This window comes from Staurois parvus, unplaced genomic scaffold, assembly GCF_062004578.1.
Source record: "Staurois parvus isolate SC_StPar_1 unplaced genomic scaffold, SC_StPar_1.0 ptg000011l, whole genome shotgun sequence".
Lineage (NCBI taxonomy): Eukaryota > Metazoa > Chordata > Amphibia > Anura > Ranidae > Staurois > Staurois parvus.
This window is the reverse complement of record NW_028317807.1, coordinates 15,345,903-15,365,981: the sequence shown is the minus strand read 5'-3', so window position 1 is coordinate 15,365,981 and position 20,079 is coordinate 15,345,903. Positions and strand designations below refer to the sequence as shown.

The 20,079-nt window shown below is 38.4% G+C and overlaps 1 protein-coding gene across 3 annotated transcripts in view; it reads right to left on the bottom strand.

Moving 5' to 3' along the window:
• Positions 1 to 9,802: 9,802 nt before the first annotated feature.
• Positions 9,803 to 20,079, bottom strand: part of ZDBF2 (zinc finger DBF-type containing 2) — a 55,123-nt gene continuing 44,846 nt past the window's right edge. For all 3 annotated transcript variants that reach the window (XM_089671053.1, XM_089671063.1, XM_089671071.1), the window contains 3 exons: positions 19,403 to 19,508; positions 16,250 to 16,377; positions 9,803 to 12,670 (listed from right to left, as the gene is read on the bottom strand). In XM_089671053.1, the coding sequence (XP_089527179.1) occupies positions 10,012 to 12,670; positions 16,250 to 16,377; positions 19,403 to 19,508 (2,893 nt within the window). In that variant the 3' untranslated portion in view covers positions 9,803 to 10,011. The remainder of the gene's footprint in view (positions 12,671 to 16,249; positions 16,378 to 19,402; positions 19,509 to 20,079) is intronic.

Genomic DNA, 20,079 nt, shown 5'->3' with positions numbered 1-20,079 from the left:
TAGAGTGAGTAAACAGTAGGGGGCTGAGAGAGGTATTAATAGGCTGGGGCCTGGAAAAGTATTCCCTTGTTTCTGGGGGAGTAAGAGCCAGCCCGAGGGCTGAGGCACCCTTGGGTTAGCATCTACAGCACTGAAGTAATCTTTTTGGGGGCCCAGCTACAGTTAAAGCTCAGGGACCCATGTCCAGAGTACCCTGAAGCAGTGCGGGAAGTTCCATAGGGAATCCAGGCTGCAGGCACCAAGTATAGAGACTAGCGGGTGCTACAGGAGGCATTACAGTACCCAGGGCACAGTGATTACTAGCCTTAAGGATTCTAGAGACTTTCCTTGCCACCTTTGGGAGAGTTCATTACAGTTCGACTCAGGACTATACTCCAGTCAAGGTGTTCCTGCTTTGAAGTTCATTTAACCTTTACATTCAAGAGGGTGGTTACACCCTGAAGGAGCAGACCGGCTTTAGTGTCCTTTGTTACATTTCTGTTAGTTCCTTTTGGAGTATCCCAAGGCTTGCCCTTACCCCATCCAAGTTAAACAGCAAATAAATTGTATAAGGAAATGCAAGACTTGTTTTCTGACTTGAGTGACTGTGAACTACTCTGTGTCTGGCTGCCAGAGAAGGGTTCCTGGGATCAAACAGCCTGGAGTCTGGAGTTTGTGTTTCATTATTATTAAACATTTATAATCTAAACTAATTACAGGCATACCTCAGTTTACAAATTGAATGCGTTCTCCGGGACGTTTTGTATTGAGAAAAGTTCGTAAACCGAAACACGGTTTCCCATAGGAATGCATTGAAAACCAATTAATCCGTTCCGGAGGTCAGAAAAAAGTCAAAAAAGTTTTATCTGTTCAAAACTCTTTATGAAGTGTACTTTAAAGGCATAAATACTGTACAGGGACATGATTAAAAAAATGTGCATTGAAAACCAATTAATCCGTTCTGGAGGTCAGAAAAAAGTAAAACAAAGTCTTAAATGTTTAAAACGCTTTATAAAGTGCACTTTAAAGGCACGGGGCTGCGCTATAAACCTCAATGGCACAATGCATCCTGGGGAAACTTACTTCGTATTGCGAAAAAAATTTGTAACCCGAGGCATTATTTTCAATGGATTTTCATTCGTAAACTGAAAATTACATTAACTGAGGTAGGCCTGTATTCACTTTTAGCATGGAAAGAAGCACAGATGGGTCTGACTTGAACCGTATTCAGGAATGTCAGTAATAGATTAACATAGGGAATGTGTAAGAAAACAATACATGTCATGCTGTTGTTGATCAGCAAAAAACAAAATACAATACACAGAGATGAGGGAGCTCCTCTTTGCAGGTATGTCAATAAGCCAGTGTAGGAGATCTGAATTCTGACAACATCTGAATCTTGGTATTCAAAAAGTAGCCTTTTGGCATCATAAGAATTTTGGAGATATTGATTACTCACGGCAAATAGGCTGCTCAATTTGCAAGGGAATTTTGTGAGAATTCAGTTTGCAAACAATACCAAATCATGTGCAAAGAAAATAGAAATACAGTACATTAGCCTGCACTTGATTGGACTATGGAAGTCAGCAGCGCTAAATTGCAGGGTAAATTCCCTTGCAAATCCAAAGTGCATTTTCCTTGCAGAGTGAACAGCCTGTTTTCCTTTACCAAATCATCTCCATTGTCTTCTGATTGCCATAAAGTTCACTTAAGATACAATCAATAGGTTGTACTTTTTTGCAGATGGAGTATGATCAGTGAATGAAGTACAACATGAATCCTAAATGGTCAATATGGAACACTGCACAGTGTCATACTTTAACTAAACAAACCAGTTTACAAAAATCTGTGTGATGTAACAAGGCAGCCTTTTATGTTCTTAGATTCTGATGATATCAGAACCCAGATACCTATTTATAACCTTGCAATTGCTGCCAGGCTTGTTGTCATCCCTTGAGAGCTGTGAAGTGGAGGTCTCCAATCTCAATGGATGGTGCCGGGTGTCCTATTGCTTAACACCATTATGTGCCCTGCACCCTTGGTTTCTCCTGGCATTCCTTAACAAGGCCCAAGCTAGACCTATAACTGCTGCCTCTGACACTACAGTTTAATCGTGGTGTGCAATATTTTATCCATACTTAAAAAGGTTATGCAATGATCCAAATACATCATACATGTCACAGTTTGACTACACAATGAACTTTACATTTACCAAAGCCATGTAATATGAGGACTGATCTAATCTATCCATTCCCTGGTACTACTTTCTGGTAGCTCTAAAGGAGTTTGTACAATCAGTTTGTAATATGCTGTATGTGATGACCTTATGTCTGTGTATCTTCCATTATAGAATGATAGTTACTTGGATCCACTGAAAATTATTTTATGTGGTTAATCTGTAATCCCCTCCTCCTTTGGTAACATCCAGCAGCCTTTTCCACAGTTTAATAATATTTCCATAGTGAAAACGGGTGGTCTGAGGCTGTTTTAGTATCTCCAGGATGTGGAGAGAGAGCACAGTAGTTAAGATTTAATGAATTTCTGGTGGAACTATAAAGGTATACATCATTTGTATGTACAAGCTCAGCATGTTTCTAGTCAGTGAGACTAGGAAATTCTTGGGACTGGCACTGAAGGTTCTTCATTGAATTACCTTTACTCACTGCTATTTATGGGCCCCACCATTGCTAGCAGAAGACAATGGCTACTATCACATCAGGAACATTTAACATCTCAGGATTCAAGTTGCTAATTACATAATATATATAGGGAGCTGATAAGTCAACAAGTCTTTTTCCCCCTCCTGCTACTGGTGTTGCAGTTACATTATTATTATTTCATACTGTTGAAATATGTCTGAACTCAGAGTGTCAGAGGTGTTAGGGTAACCATTATCAAGCAGCCCCTGCGGGGGTAGCACTACATTCTCTATGCTGTGTATTTGACTATCCTGACCACTGCACTCTTTATATTGTACAGGAGTTGCTGGTTGCTAAGTAGTCTTTGGCTATGTCAAGGAGGTTTACGAGAGGGGTATTAGAGGGAACAGAGACAACAGTAAGAAAGTACCCTTCATCGTGATGGAAACAGGATGAAGAGTATAAACATCACAAGCCTTTCATCTGTTATTGTGGTACCATACAATTATAAAAAAGGTGTGAAACTTATGGTGTGATTGAATTCTGGTGGTGAGGTTGTCTGCAGATAAAAGATCCAACACATCTCCCGCTGAAGGACTCTTTCTTATTGAAATCCCCACCACTAGAAACAACCAGGATCCGATCAAGTGCTGCAACTTTAACTACTGAGGCATCCCCAGAATAATTAAGCCCTACATGGCATCCTATAGGTGTGGATAACATATGATTCTTATTGAATTATTTATGATCCTTAATTTTGCTCCAGAAAGGATGCTTGGTTTTGCAAACATAAAAGCCCACACAACTTTTAGTGAAAAAGGTCTTCCTAAACTTGAATTTCCAGAATTAAAAATTACACTAAAGTACACCAGTGTGTGCTAAATTCTCCTCCAAAATGCAATACATCTCTATGCAAGTGAAACACAACACACTTACCAGACTTCCATGACCTCCTATTGCTAAGTAGGTCTAAATAAGCTCTGTATAAATACGGCTCCACATCTTGGCTCTAACATTCACTGTTCCACTTTACACTTACATGACAAGTATACTCCTGAAGAAGTCCAATGGATGAAATGCACTGAGTGGGCAGGTACATGTGATATCAGACATTATCAGGAATTCAAGACTCTGCTGCTCTGCTGGGATTATTCAGCATCAGTGCACAAGCCTAATACTGTATACCAGTGCGGTTACAGCACCCACAAATGTAAGTTGTTCTATGCTTTGTTTAATAAAGGGTTCTTTATGGGGTTTTTTTTTTTTGGGGGGGGGGGGCATTTTTCTAGGCTTGCCATGTGAGTGAAAAATAGAACTGTGAATATTAGAGCTGGGATGGAACAGGTGGATCTGTATTTACAGTGTATGGAATGTATTTAGATCTACCTAGCAAAATGAGGTCATAGAATGTGGTAAGTGAGCAGTGCTTCAGGCACTTCCAGTGGAGGTATATTGCACTTTGAAGAAGAACTGAGCACACACTGGAGTACTTTTGTGTGATCATTTATGGTGGAATTTTTAGTTTGGGAGGACCTTTTTTTTACTAAAAGCTGTGAGGATTTTATGTTAATATTATAGATGTTAGCTTATCACAAATTGATTGTTATTTGGCACTTGTTTTCACAGTGATATAAGGAAGTGTTTTTTGATCTCTGTAGCCCTGGGTATTGTTGTAAGTCGTATGTTTTTAAAAAAGTTTCTTTTTCTCACACCCGGAATTCTCTGCAGCATACAATGTGCCACTTAGTTATTTTCCTCTAGAAACCCAAAGCTTAATCCGCCCAATCAGGAAAAAATTATCAATGGCTCTGACAGACACACTAGATGCCATGCAATAATGTAGAATTGCCAGCTTATTTGTATAAAAAAAAGTTCATATTATTTACTAAGGAAATGTGGATGGCCTCAAAAAACTACCTGAAATGTATATTATAATCAATGTGCACACAGTTAGCCCTAGATCATGCAAAATATTATTATCGAAAATGAAAGCATTTCACCTCTCAGGTACACATTTCTTTGGCTAAATTGTCTTAGGAAACATGTCACTCTGCGTAGCAACACAGAGGCCTCTTTACATAGTTAAAGCTACTGACTGGCAAAATCCCACTTACTATGGAGAACATATTCATGTGTTGTATATGTTCTCCCCTCGTTTACTTGGGTTTTCTTCTGTGTGTTCCAGCTGTAATCCACAAAAGCTGAATTCATTTTGACTTCTGACCAAACAGCCAATAGAGAAAATAGTTGTGTGTCTATATGACTGGGCAAGGGTTGTTGGACTGTAAATTCCTATGGGGCAAGAATTGGGGTAGATGGATGCATGCATAATGTAAAATGCTCTGTCATTCTTTGGTGTCATATAAATACATGAAATAAAACAACATGATGAACCATTTCCAAGTGTAACGTGCAGAGTTTTGTCTGTGGCTGTTTTATCTTATGTAGATCAGATATTCTAGGCATTAAGTTCATTAAACATTAGATTCATCAAACTACATTAGGAAACAATCATAACCTAAAGCCATTTCACAAAAAATGACTGCCAAGAAAAAAACCCCAATATATTTAAAGGATAAGTAATGTTTTAGGTAGATAAATGTGGATTTGATTTTAATCTGGCATCTTACAGTATAAAAATATATTGAATTCATTTTGTAAAGCGCTGCGCAAACTTTTGGTGCTATATAAATCCTGTATAATAATAATATTAATAATAATATCTTAACCTAAAAACATTAACTACAATTGGAATACCAGATTTGGGTGAACAAATTTTACTGTGGACACATATGTCATTAACATGTTTGGGTGCTAGTTACAGGAGCTTCTAGTTTCAGACTTGCCACAAACCTCATGGCTGATTGTGGTCTATGATTATGTGTATGCCATGTTTCAAAATCAAAATAGTTTAAGCAGATCATGGTACCATTTTAAAACACATCAACTTTTCTAAACTTAGAAAGCTCATGCAATGTATCATAATCTGAGTTTTGTGTAATTCCCTGTATAATTAAAGTGTTATTAAAACCCACAACAGTACAATCAGTCTGTATATGCAGTAAAGCATGCTTGTTATACTCACCATGGAACCTAAGGGGTTAATCCTCTGCATTGTGTAAAAAGGCTGTTTGATCCTTTCTTCTCTGCCCCTCCTCTTGTTGAAATGACCACCTGTTACAGAATGAACCTGTGGTCACATGCACATGCTCATTTTGGTGTGTATGGCTAGAGAGGTTTTTTTTTTTCTTGGGAAGGTGGATGTGATCAGCACAGGGCCAATCAGCACTGTACAGACAGAGGGTCAGAGGTTTCATATCCTCCTAGGGTGTAAAGAAAACTCCTCCTACAAGCTTTAACCAGTGCTCTACTGAAGTCAAAAGACTGCTCTAGCTGCTGATGAGAAAAGGTTTTCAACAGTTTATATCTACTAAAATAATTTCATTTCCATGTTCTGTGTACTGTAGGAGACCAGATATAGTGAATGCAGGTTTATGGGTTTAGTATCACTTTAATCTACAAAACACCTCATTAGGAATGTGCTTCATGAATCATATGCTAAATAACTTATTTTATTCCACTAACACCAGTCACATTAAAACCAATGCAGCTTTGAATTTCAATGATGACTCCTAGAAAACTCTTAGTGCTATTTTTTTTTAACATGTGACTTTATGTATGGCAGACTCAGCAGAGAGCCTACATTGGATTAGCCTGATGCATCACAAGCAGGGATTCTCAGATTACTGGTCTATTAAAAAAATAAAAAAAGCAAACAAACCGGTATACTGCAGCAATATCTGAAGAAAAATTGGGATACTGAGCAGGTAGGTACTGTATGCTTCATAAATTCATCTTTCGAGTTAATGTTTAGGCAGAAACATGTTACTTTATCTAGTGAACAACTTCACATGTAAACACTTTTTCTTTGGGGCAGATTATTTTTTTTTCTTTTCTGAAAAATGTTTCTTCACTGTCTTAAAGTAGGACTAAAGTACAAAAAAACTGACTGTAGCTGTACTTGCCTAGGGACCTGCCTAGTTTCTAGAACCTCTACTGAAAGCCATAAAATTCTTACCTGCCATTCCTTAGGCTGGCCATACACTATACAATTTTCTTCCAATTTTTTGTCCAATTTTTGCCTAATTTCCTTTATATTTACCTTCAACTGTGTAGTGCAAGGGCCTGCCTAATTGGATACAACTGAAAGTGTTGTTTAGGTTTGACCTCGTATTATATGGTTATTGGTAAATCTAAAGCAACATTCTCAAGAAAATTGCAAAATGTATGGCCAGCCTTAGGGGCTGTCTTTGATTCCAACTAGAATGCATGCCCATACCTGCTATTTTTAGGTTTCACGTACCCAAGGCCAGCTGTGTGAAACAGAGGCACTGATTGGCATTTAAGAAAGGCAGTGTCTTTGCCTAACACATAACCCCCCCTGGGCCATGGCTGAAAGTCATAAATAGCAGGGTCAGCCACAATTCAGATGCACTCAAATATTTTTTGAACCCCTGACTATTACGCCTACAGCAATTGAGCTTGTTGAAAATGTTATTCAAAAGCTATGGGCACTAATATGGATTAAGTCTCCTTTGTAGCTATAATAGCCTTCACCCTTCTGAGAAAGCTTTACACAAGATCAAGTGTGTCTGTGGAAAATTGTGCCTATACAACCAAAGGAACGTTTTTCAGATCAGGTACTGATGCTGGATGAGAAGACCTAGCTTCTAATTAGTGTTCCAATTTATACCAAAGGTGTTCAGTGGCGTAAAGGTCAGGGCACTGTGCAAGATACTTGAGTTTCTTCACACCAAATGTATTAAAGCACGTCTTTATAGACCTGACTTTGTACACAGGGACAGAGTCATGCTGCAACAGAAAAATTACTTCCCCAAACTGCTGCCACAAGGTTGGATGTTCACTATTGCCCAAAATATTTTTGTATACTGCACTAGCGGCAGCCTTTACTGGAAATACCTGAACTCAATAATGTGAAGAAGTGTCTGCATACTTTCGACAATAAAGGTAGGTGTTATGGCCAATTGTCCACAAACTTATGACCATATAGTGTAGTTGAATGTGAATGTTGATTTAGGAAGCTGAAAGAGAAAGAGTTACAAAGCACGAGCAAAGGAAGTACACTCACAGTGACCCTCTGGGGTGCTCTCTAAATTCTTGCTGTGGATTGGAAAGAACTCAGATTGAAGTATAACTGAAGGCAAAACCTTTTTTCTTTCATTTTAGATACAGTAAGTGGTGTTGTAACCACTGTCAAATTTTCTTGCCATCTGTGTCCCATTGGGGAGATTTCCCTTCATTTCGTTTCTCAAAACAGGAGGTGAGAAGAAATTCCTCCAAAGTGAGGGAATCCCTGGTTGCCACCATGGTCATTAGTGTTTACATTGGAAGATTTTCCCATTATAACTGTTCTGGGGACAACCCAGAATTACTAAAAAAATACTTTCATTTTTGATGATATCAGTAAGCATAACAAGTAGAGAGGGCGAAACTCCATTACCATGGAAACAGGCAGCAATAAAATAATCTTATTCCACTCTATACAAAACTAAAAAAAAGGTTTTTCCTATAGTTATACTTTAATGTGAACTTTCTAATTTCATCACAGTTGGCAATGATAGTTAGATAATGTAACTTTTACACTGCTAAAGTTTATTTCTAGGCAAAATCTTTTTTTGTTTTGTTTTGAAAAGAGGGGGCAAGGAGTAGACCCTCTGTCAAGATTTTATTGGTGCCTGTGTCTTCTCTGGGAAGATTTGTCCTCTTGATTAAACTGGTAACCATTGTCACTGAGAAACAGATGAGGGGAAATAAAAATGTTAGAGTTGTCTTCAAAACAACAGGTAAAGGGTAATCTCTTAACCACTTGCCCTCCTGAGGATTTACCCCTTCCTAACTAGGCCATTTTTTTGCATTATGGCGCTGTGTTATTTTAACTGACAATTGCTCGGTCATGCAACACTGCACCCAAATGGAATTTACGTCCTTTTTTTCCCATGAATTGAGCTTTCTTTCGCTGGTATTTGATCGCCTGTCCGTTTTTTATTTTTTGCACTATGAAAAAAAGATGACTGACAATTTTGAGAAAAAAAACAATATTTTTGACTTTTTGCTATTAAACATGTCCAGTAAAAAAAATTTAAAAATCAAATTTCGTCATAAATTTAGGCCAATATGTATTCTGCTACATGTGTTTGCTAAAAAAAATTCCAATACGTGTAAATTAATTGGTTTACGTGAAAGTTATAGCGTTTAAAAATGGCGGTATAGATACTGGAATTTTTTTTTCTTTTACTAGTAATGGCGTCGATCAGCGACTTATAGCGGGACTGCGACGGGCATTCTGACACTGGGGGGGAACGGACTTTGTGTCACTGACATCCTCAGTGACACCAATACAGTGGTCAGTGCTAATAAAAAGCACTGACACTGTACTAATGACATTGGGCAGGAAGGGGTTAACATGAGGGGCAATCAAAGGATTAACTGTGTGGTGGGAGTATTACTGGGGGCTGGTGTGTTGGTGCTTCCCTGTAAGCACACTGCTGGTAAACAAATCATCCCTCCTTCCCGTCGGAGATGCTCGGTAATCACCAGTCGCCGGCAGGGAATCACCGGCCGGGACCTAGTGATTGACAGCCCAAACGCAAATGGCACGTGCCCCCTACCCGGAAAGACAAAATCACGTATATATATATGTGATTTTGCGTATCCCTGCCGCCCTGTAGCAGTATATCTGCTATAGGGCGGTTGGGATGCGGTTAATGAGGACACCTGTTTCTAGAACAACTGTCTAAGAGGGGTATTTCCTCCCCTATAGCCATTTGGGATGGGGGGGGGGGGGAGTGGGCTTAGGGTGGTGGGGGCAAAAGGTTAAGATAACTTTGTGGGAAGGTTTCTGTATCTTTTAAAGGCTGCCATAAAACATTCTGAACCTTCTTTGGTGTCTTCTTAATTACTTTATAGACTTAGAGCCAACTTTTTTTTACATCTCAGTATTCTAATTATAAACAGTGTCCATTAAAGATCATTTTATGGCATTTAAAATAAAGCTTTAATATACCCCATTTAATAACATTTATAGAAATCAGTATGTTGAATATGGAGCTCTGTTCTGATCTTAATATATTAATATACAATAAGACAACTATACTTATGGTCAGTTCATTTAACACAATTTTTATAAAGAAATATATCTTACAATAAACATTATTAATAGATTATGAAAGTGTAAAATATTTTGAATATTAACTCAGCAAATATTCTAGACAACTATAAAAAAAGTATCAAAAATGTACCTTAATACCCGTTTTCCAGCACACAGTGTTTTAGTGTCTTATTAGTCCATAAACAGTGACATTTTAATACAAGTTCACCTGACTTTTCTTCTGGTCAGTGTGTTAGTAAAAGTTCTAGTATTAGAAGCTTTATTTGCTACTGCATGTCTACTCCTTAGATAATGCATTGTGTTCTGCACTATAAGCTCAGAGGTTTTGCTCCGAGATCTAGTAATATTTTTCTCTTGACACTTTTTTTGCAAACTGTTTTTTGTCATACTTTGATTTCTTTTTTGGGGATTGACTGAGACAAACTGTGACTTTACCAGTCTTTTCTTATGATCTTGAACTGTAATCTCATTTCTCTCGTTTCTCAGTTTCTGTTTATTTGGCTGTCGAACTCGACCAAAAGATTTGTTTGATTTTGGAAGAACTGAAGAAGATTTTTTGCTTGGCCGTTTCCTACATGTGGATACTCCTTTTGCTTGTTTTCCTAAATTTTTCACCATCCTGTGGGGATTATGTCTGGATTGTACAGCATCTCTAGATTCTATCTGTGACTTCCTATTTCTGGCGGATGAATTATGAGGATCTTTTGTGATCAACTTCTGCTGTTTCAAAGGTTTACTTTGAGATTTTGAAAGCAAGATACTGTGTTGGTTATCTTCCTTGGCCTTGGTGTTAACTGCTTTGCATGGAGAAATGGTAATGTGTGCATATGGTATTTCAGAATGCCCTGACTTTACAAAGCCAGTACCTATGTATTCTGAGTTCACAGATGATCCACTCCCCTTTATGCTGGAGCTTAAATCCTTTCCCTTTACAGATCCAAAGTGTAAAGAAGCAGCAGAACAACTGCTCAAAGACTTCTTAGAGGTGCTTGATTCCTTTTGTTCAGGATCTACTTTATCAACATTTCCTTCACTACTAAGACTTCTGAACAGCTTTCGAACACAGAGTGCCTTGCTACTTATTCCTCGTACTGAGTTTCTGGGAGGGGTTTTGAGAATACGATTAGTCAAAGGGTCATAATACTTCAGAGGTGACTGCTTATATTTATAAAATATTGAGTCCCTACTGTCGGTTGAGCACTGATTACGACTTCTCCTATAAGTACTTGGCTTTATATCTGGGTGTGAGAGAACATATACCATTGTCTTGGGTTGTAATGGAGTTAAAATTTTGGTGTATGATTCTGGAAGTTTTAAAGCACACATTCTAGTTTTCATGTCTGGAGTCTTTTCCTCCTCCAGGTCATCAAAAACTCCCTGTGATTCATTTTTCAGGACTTTCTTTTTTACCACCGGATAGTTGACCAAACTTGTCTGAGTACCATGGCTGACTTTTACAACTTGGCATCTGGAAGCTTGCCTCCACACTCGTTTGCAAGGTTTAGGAAGCTTAGATTTTAAAAGTCTTTCTGATTTAATACTAACTGTATCAGGGTGATGGTCTTCACAAAAATCTTCGAATAATGGCAGCAAATTTATTTTTTGGGATTCATCTAAGTCCTCTGTCTTTGTCTCTACTTTTTTCTCTATTTCTCTGCTCTTATGTTTTCTCTTAGAGCCCACATTCACAGAACAATCGTCTTCGAAGTAACAATGGAACTTTCCCTTCCTAAACTCTTTGACTAGGGCTTCAATTTTTAAATCATCTTCATACATTACTTGGGACCAAGTTTTACCAACAAATGATGGAGGGATATGAGGCAAAGCTGGAAGAACTTCCTCATCCTGTTCGTGTTTTATAGCCTGTACTTCATTTGTTGGGCTTTCACGCAGGATACATTTAAGTTTTGATTTGTACTCTTCATCAATATTTACATCAGACTGTTTGTGCAAGTCTAAATTTGTTATTGCGACTTTTAAGTGGTCTTCTTTTAACTCTGAAGGTGCAACACAATCAAAACTTAGAGTAGAATCTCCAGTAATGGATGGGACATTTAAGGACAATACACTTTCTTCATCTTTTTCTGTTGTCTTGTCTGATGAAGATTCATGGCAGTATTTTTTGATTACTGCCTCAATGATTTCATTTACTAAGGTTCCATTATCTTTGCCCAAGTGAATCCCTTTGTTCTTGAAGAGGGAAAATCCTTTACATTTTCCATCATTTTTCATTTTGTTTGATTCATTACATAGCTCATGATCCCTGAGAAAGCATTCCTTGTTTTCCTGAGGTTTGAAAATCCTTTCATTCTTAAACAAAGCGCCTGAGGTTAGATGATGATAGCTGCCTTGGAAATTGAACTGGCTGTTTTGTAAGTCATTTGTAGGGTTTTTTGATGTTGGTATACCTAGGCACTTTTTACATTTCTCATAATTTGTCTCTCTCTGATTAGTAGACCCTGAACAATGCGCATGCGGAGTTTCAAAGGAACTGTTATTTGCAGTCAACTGGCTAGTAGAATATAAAGGTAAAGTGCTATAGTGAAAAGTGTGAGGTATGGTGTTTACCGTTTTATGTAAGGCTTTTTGGCAAGTAGTCAGAGGACTTCTGCAAATGCTTTGTTGGTTTTCCCCAGTTTTGGAACACTGGCCCTCTTTGGGGTTTGTGTTGTGTGATTGTGTGAATGTTTTTTCATTGCAATTGAACCTTGATCTATATGATTCAGAGATACAATGTTTGTCCAAGCCAGTTAGTCTGCCACTACTGGAAACAGCACCCTGATTTTCCTGTAAGAGAGTACAAGTTCTGTCTTCGCATGAGGAAGTAAGAACATTAACTTCTGGGATATCATCATATGTTGGTCTGAAAAAGACAAAAATGAATAATTTGTTTATTAAATTGTATCTAAACCCAGGAGCAAAAAAATATATATATTGCAGTTTACCAGTCCTTAGATGAGATTTAAAGTTTTTTTTCTCTTTATTTTCACCTAGTGATTCTGCCAGTAATGTGCTAGGGTGACAACATGTACTCATTGTACTGCATCTGTGAATCAGCAGTGCTGTGACCCAAGGCTGTCCACTCCTTAATTTGACTAAAGAACACCCCTCTCCTCTTCTCTATAACACAGGGGGGATATGTTCTGTAGTCCAGCCTTTTTTAACCAGGGGGTGCCCTCGGGGTCTTTGCAGGGCCTTGGCAAAATGCCTAAACATTGCCTCAAACTACCCAAAAATGATGTACATGCCAGTGGATCAGTCAAGCCTGCCTTTGGGATCACGTTAGCTGAGTGAGAGAGAAAAAAAAGAAACACTGGAATACTAGTAAATGCCAGTGCGCTGAGGTGAATTTTCTTTGTAAGAATAAATCACCTGTAATGTCGGTTGTCCTACATGTGTGGATGCTGCTGCATTTGGTAAAAGTATTAGTTTAATTTTTACATTTTAAAATGGGGTGCCTCGAAAAAGTTTGAGAAACACTGCTGTACTCTACAAAACAGAACTGGGAGAAGTTAATAACACGCTGCTTGAAATGTCAATGCAGCACAAGCAGAATGAAGAATAAGTTAGGAAATCTGAGTTCTCTATTATGTACACTTGCCTGCATATGTTTTAGCTCACAATGCCAATATAGGATTGCAAAAAGCAATGGAATCTAACTGAAACTCCTACTATTAAGTTGATACTAGTGTGTAGGGGATTATAATAAATTATTATATCTTTGGATTTTAGGTAATAACCCAGAATAATTTAAAAAAAACCATTTAATGAATTTTACTATTTGGCCATATAAAAAAACCTTAATTACAACATCCTTGAGACACATAGTAAAGCAATCCTCCGTAGCCTCCCTAGCGGTCTGATTATGTCAGTATTTCTGTGCTCAAAGCGGTACATTTTTTTGCATGGAAATATGTATTTTTTTTATTGCAGGCCTGTAATTTTTAGGAATAACTCACTGAAATCTGTCCGAACAAGAGTCTAGTAAACATCCTGGGTATGTTAAAATTTGAAACACGAAATCATAAATGATAATTTAATAAATAATCATAAAAAATAATAATATAATAATAAATGTAATTCAATATTATAATCAAACCAAAAACACTGAAATTTGAAATATAGCGCCACGTTTGCACATCACTGAGCAAAGTCGCAAAATCCTTTTCAGTGTCTGATGACGAATTTCCCCATGAATCATTATCACTAAATTCTGCAAGCGGTTCTAATTTACTATCGCTGTTCTCTAGCTGGTCTTAAACCTCTTTTGACCTAAAGGGACGCTTTTTGGACGCCATGGACATTTCTCAGTTTCTAGGCAGAAAGAATGGTAAAAATGCAGGCAGGGCACAGGACAAAGCACTAGGAACAAAATGTATGTGAAATGGTTTGATACAGTAATGTTTTACTATCTGATTTTAGTGTATTTAGTCAATTTCACTTTTTCACATTGTTAAATTTCCTGCCGTTCCATCTCCATACATCCTTACGTCGCATTGAACAGAACCCAGAAGACAGATGCCGGCATTGGACGGAGGACATTGCCAGGGACACTGCAGGAGGTACATCGCGGGAGCGCAGGACAAGGTAAGTGAAGAAGAGATCCCGGAGCAACGCTGCAAGGTATTCCCGAGTGTAGCTCGGGGTTACCGCTTGAGGTGCTAAAACTTTACCCCGAGCTACACTCGGGAATACCTCCAGGGAGGTTAACAGTCATAGGCGGCATTTTACTGACACCTATCATCACTCTACTTTCTTGTTCTTTTCTCTCTTACACTCCTAAACCACCTCCTTCTGTCAAACAAGCATGCTGGAAAACCATCAGCTGACCATCATCCGATCAGCCAATGGCTGCGAGCACTGAGCAGTGTGTCCTGACGGGGAATGGTCCCCCTGTCAGAACACAAACATTGCTTGTGTTAGTACAGTGAGCGATAAGGTTTTTTGTTTTTTTTTTAGTTCAGCACACTGGGTTGAATGAAAACAAAACCTATAGTGTGTACCAGGCTTTAACCTCCCTAGTGGTATTCCCGAATGTAGCTCGGGGTAAAATGTCAGTGCCAAAAGCGGTAACCCCGAGCTACACTCGGGCTTACCATGCGGCGCTGCATAGGGAGTCCCTGCAGAGCTTACCTTGTCCTTCGCTCCCGCGATGTGTCCCCTGCAGCGTCCCCGGCCATCTCCTCCGGCCAATGCCGGCATCCGGCTTCTGTGTTCCGGCCCCTGTGACGTCGGGACGTACGGGTGCCGCCGCCGGAGGGAAATTTGAAAATTTAAAAAAATTTCATTTTTTTCAAAACAAATTTTTCATAGTAAAACATTTCACATACATATTGTCCCTAGTGCTTAGTCCTGTGCCCTGCCTGCATTTTGTCTGTTCTTTCTGCCTGGAAACTGAGAAACGTCCATGGCGTCCAAAAAACTGTCCCTTTAGGTCAAAAGCGGGTTTAGATCAGCTAAAGAACAGCGATAGTAAATCAGAACCACTTTCAGAATTGAGTGATAATGATTCGTGGGTAAATTCGTCATCAGACACTGAAAACGATTTTGCGACTTTGCTCAGCAATGTATGAACTTGGCGCCATATTTCAAATTTCAGTGTTTTCGGTTTGAGTATATTATTGAATTAAATGTATTATTATTATATTATTATTTTTTATGATTATTTATTAAATTATAATTCATGATTTCGTGTTTCAAATTTTATCATACCCGGGATGTTTAATAGACTCTTGTTCGGACAGATTTCAGTGAGTTATTCCTAAAAATTACAGCCTACAATAAAAAAAACTACATATTTCCATGCAAAATAATGGTACCGCTTTCAGCACCAAAAATCTGAAATAATCATACCGCTAGGGAGGTTAAAGAACAAAGCATTTCTTCAAAAACTGTTGGTGGATAATTTAAAAAAAATCACTCTCAGCTGAAAACTAAGATTATTTTCTAGGCAGAAGAGGGCTAATTTATTAGAGATAGTGGGCATAGTTTGACAGTGGTCAGCTGGACAGGAAGTGAAGGGAAATCCAACTAAAGGTTCAAAGAGATAGATACATTAGCCACACACCATATGGTACATGTAACCATTTTACTTATAGGAGTGCTGAAGTGATCTAACCGATGGCACAATCATTCATGAATAAAAAGGTGTATATTTAGATATGTCTAGATATATATCTAGTGTGTCTAGATATAGTTAATTAGGTCCATCCATTATAAAGGACGTCAGTTTTCACTAGCATGATCAGCACAAAAAGCTAATGTTTCATGACCATGCTGTGTCCCTATATTAAGGTAGCATGATAAAAAACCCTTTCCCACCCTATTCAAACAAAAAAACTTGACTGCACTTCCACTTAAGTTCTAAAAATGACTCGCCTGTTTTGAGTGGGGAAGGTATGTTTTATAAAAAGACAGAGTGTTAGGCATGTACAACTCTTACCTAGTATCGTGGTAGTTTTGAGGATGGTAGAGATGAACATCCTGCAAGAATCGCTCCATCAATGTGCTTGTACTGAATCGGTTCTTATGTAGCTTGGATATTCGTCTGTGCTGGTCACTTGCAAGGTGCTAGAGAGAAGATTAAACATTAAATATAGTCAATTAAAATACATTACCACAAGGTATAAAAAAATACAAATGCTAAATAAAATGTACTTCTGTATCCCTTAACCACCCTAATACTTGTACCAGCATGTTATACCACTTTCCTTTCCAGGCCATTTTTCAGTTTTCAGTGCTGTAATAGTTTGACGGACAATTACTCACTAATGCAACAATGTACCCAGATAAGTACAATATTCTACCCTTTTTTGTGACAGATAGCGCTTTGATTTGGTGGTATTTAATAATAATTGTTTTTTTTTCCACTATATGAAGAAAAAAAGCCTCAACATTTTTGAAAAACAAAACTGTTTCCCTTACTTTCTGATATAAAACATATCAAATAAAAATAACATCACAAACTTGCAAGTGTGAGTCTTCTGTTATTAATGGCAGAAAGTTCCCTAAGGGCTAGTGCACATCATATGCGTTCCAGTGCTTTTTTCCACATCCAAAATGCATAGAAAGTAGGTTACATGGTTTTCAATGGCATAGTTCACACCAGTGCTTGCAGTTTCAGTGTGTTCCGATTTCAGAAAAAAAGTGGAACATGTTGCAGTTTTCCTGCACAGAACTGTACTGGAATGTGGTAAAATTCATCAATAACACACCGGAACACACCTACACACATAAAAAACGCACCAGACCCCAGTAAAGTGAAAAAAAAAAACTGGAAAAAAAGCATCCGGGAATGCATCAAAAGCACACCGAAACGCATCAAGAAAAGCATAAAAAACACGCATGCAGAAATGCATCCGCTGGTGTGAACTGGTCCCAAAGGATGAAATTGCATTGCTTTAAAATTACATTGTGTGCTAGATATCATGGATGAACCCAAAAACACTTTAAACCACCCCCACAACAATCCAACAATCGTTGGTGGTCAATGGAACTTTAAAACATCCAAAAACAATCCCACAATCATTGGTTGCTGCATCCCTTTTGGAATAATTGCTTTAACTTCCTATCTTGTAGACACAGCAGGCAAGAAGAGGGAATATTTACAGATTATGGTAAATCACAGCTTTTCAAATTGTCATTGGAACAAGTGCCGCATTGAAAGATTTCCCTTCTATTCCTGTGACAATTCAACATTTTGGATTTTTTCTCACTTCATTATGTTGACAATTGTCAGCTGGATATATAAAGTGGCTGAATCTCCCCAACAGGTACACTAACAACAATGCAAACCTGACAGAGGTTCTAACTCTTCCCTACTCCATCCAAAACTAAAAATCATACATTTCAGATTAATGAATTCCCTTGTATCTTTACACATTCTGGTGGGGTTAGTTGACTTCTATGTAGTAATTAGTGACTTAAAGCAGAATCAAACCCTCCTATCCTTTACAGCAAGGAAAGCTGCCATCTTAGCCTCTGATTGATCTGCAGTTGTCATGGTGCTGCACATATGATCATTTATGACAAAAGCCATTTGATAGCTTGACAGTTCCATGGAGAACATAAGCAACTGTGATATTTAATCATGGCATGCCTTGATGGGTTTAATTCCACTTTGAAGCCGGATGCTAGGTATGATCTTTATTGCATACATACACTGGACCAGCATGGATCAATGTATGCATATCTCATACCTGAGGGGACTCTCATGAATGGCAATCACTGTAAAAGTCTGCACTACTACAGTGATAGCCACCATCCTGTACAGGTACTGTGTGAGTGGCTTCCCTTCTACACAATCACCACAAGGGGTTGCTTGCTTGGCCGTCCCATCATTGATAGTACGCATTGTATTTTTTCAATGAATTCCAGGTGTCCACCTCATCCAAGTGGACACTACCTTGTATTCATTGAAAAAAAGTTGTCCTATGAATGGTGGCAGTGTTAAGCGAGTAACCCCTTGTGGTCTTTGCATAGAAGTAAACTGTCTGCACAGAATCTGAGCAGGACTCAGATGTTAGAGGCTATCACTGTAGTTGTCAGTTTCCTCGAGTGGCTCCTCAAGAATTAGACATGCATACTTACATTGGTCCAAGCTGAACCAATGTAAATGTTTAAATAAATATCATACTTGGAGTTCAGGCTGAAGTTTAAACTGCATATATTGCCTTTCCTAGCTTCTCCATTCCTTCCTCATCAACATGCTAATGGCATTTTTTTAAATCACTCTGTTTTTATTACACGCCATTTTTTTGACCCAGTGACATCATTAATGGGTCTCTTTGCTTCTCTGGAACGTAGGCAGAGCCTGTCAGGGTGCTGTACATTAGTTCCTGAGAACATCACAGCATCCTGCATTGGTACTTCACTTAAAAGTCCTCAGCCCAGATGCAAGTAGCGGGCTGGTTGTTGGGAGGAGTTATGCAAATATCAAAATGCCTTGATAGGTGGGCGTCAGTTTGGAGGAGTGAGCATTCCTAGTCAGACTGCATTTATATGTGGACCACATTAGTTGCGAAACCTCCATTACTGAAAGAACTGAAATCCAGTAAGCAAAAGGGGAGGGCCAGGGAAGGTCAGGCTGGGGAAGATGGTGTTGGGTGATGCTGGAGTCCTCCAGCCAGGAAATGAGGCAGACTCTCTCTAACTTCCTGCAGCTTCTAAGGAACAATAAGAAATTCACAGTGTGCAGTGAAATCAGAGTAACTAATTTCAGTACAGGAGCGGAGCCTGTACAGCTGAAGGTAAGGCTAAATTGATGCATCTTCTTGGCTTCTCCCATTAAAGTCTTCTGAGAATGGTATTCTGTTTGGTAACAGATTTCAGGTGGTAATTAATACTGCATAACAGTATACTGAATCCTTAAAGCATACCTTTCTTGGCAAATGGCAGGTATGCTTAATTGCCAGCCTCTGACCCTTGAACATAAGCCATTTGTAAATAAACCCTTCGCTCCAAGAAAAATAATGCTTAGTGTGACACCACAATGTAAAATGTATCTCAGACTCCGAAAAACAGAGCACATTGTCAAATACCATTTATTATAACCCAGGTTACAGCTATCTTTACTTTCAATGTTAAGATTTCTTACCTTTTCTAGGTTAATGTAATGTACTTGGCAACAGCTGCAGTATCCTTGTCTATAATACCCTGGGGGTAAACTGCTTCCCAACTGCTCTTGGACTTGTCCATTACCACTTAAAAAATAAAGAAACATGAATACATCTCTGGAAATCACAGATATTTTCATTATCATCCACCAGTCAGCATTAGTAGAGATGTTTATCATTTAAATTCCATCTTTTTTGTTTAAAATGGTGCAGGCTATGGTTTTCCAGTGAAAAGCATCTTTATACAAAAAAGTAATGTTAAGGATTATGATTTTCGTATGCTTTTCAAAATTTGGGTATACAAATCAGGATATCAGCATTTTCGACATACCGTTTATGATGTCAGTCCTCACAGTGCAAGAACTGGCTCATGAAACCAGATTTTGATTTTTTTTTAAGGTTAGCTCTGATTGGCAGCAAAATGGTTTGTCATTAACACCACAAAACATTTTGTTCTGTTTCCCTTTGCTGTACAAAAGGCACTCTGCATGGTTTGCAAGGCTTTGCTCAAAAAGAGCAGTGAAATGCATCTTTAAAATCAAGCCCTTCACTGTGCCACGGGAAAGGTAAAAGCCACAGGTCAAATCTAATGTTTAGCATTCAACACAATCATTCAGTATCAAAGAAGAAATATGCATTAAACTAGAGAAGTGGCATT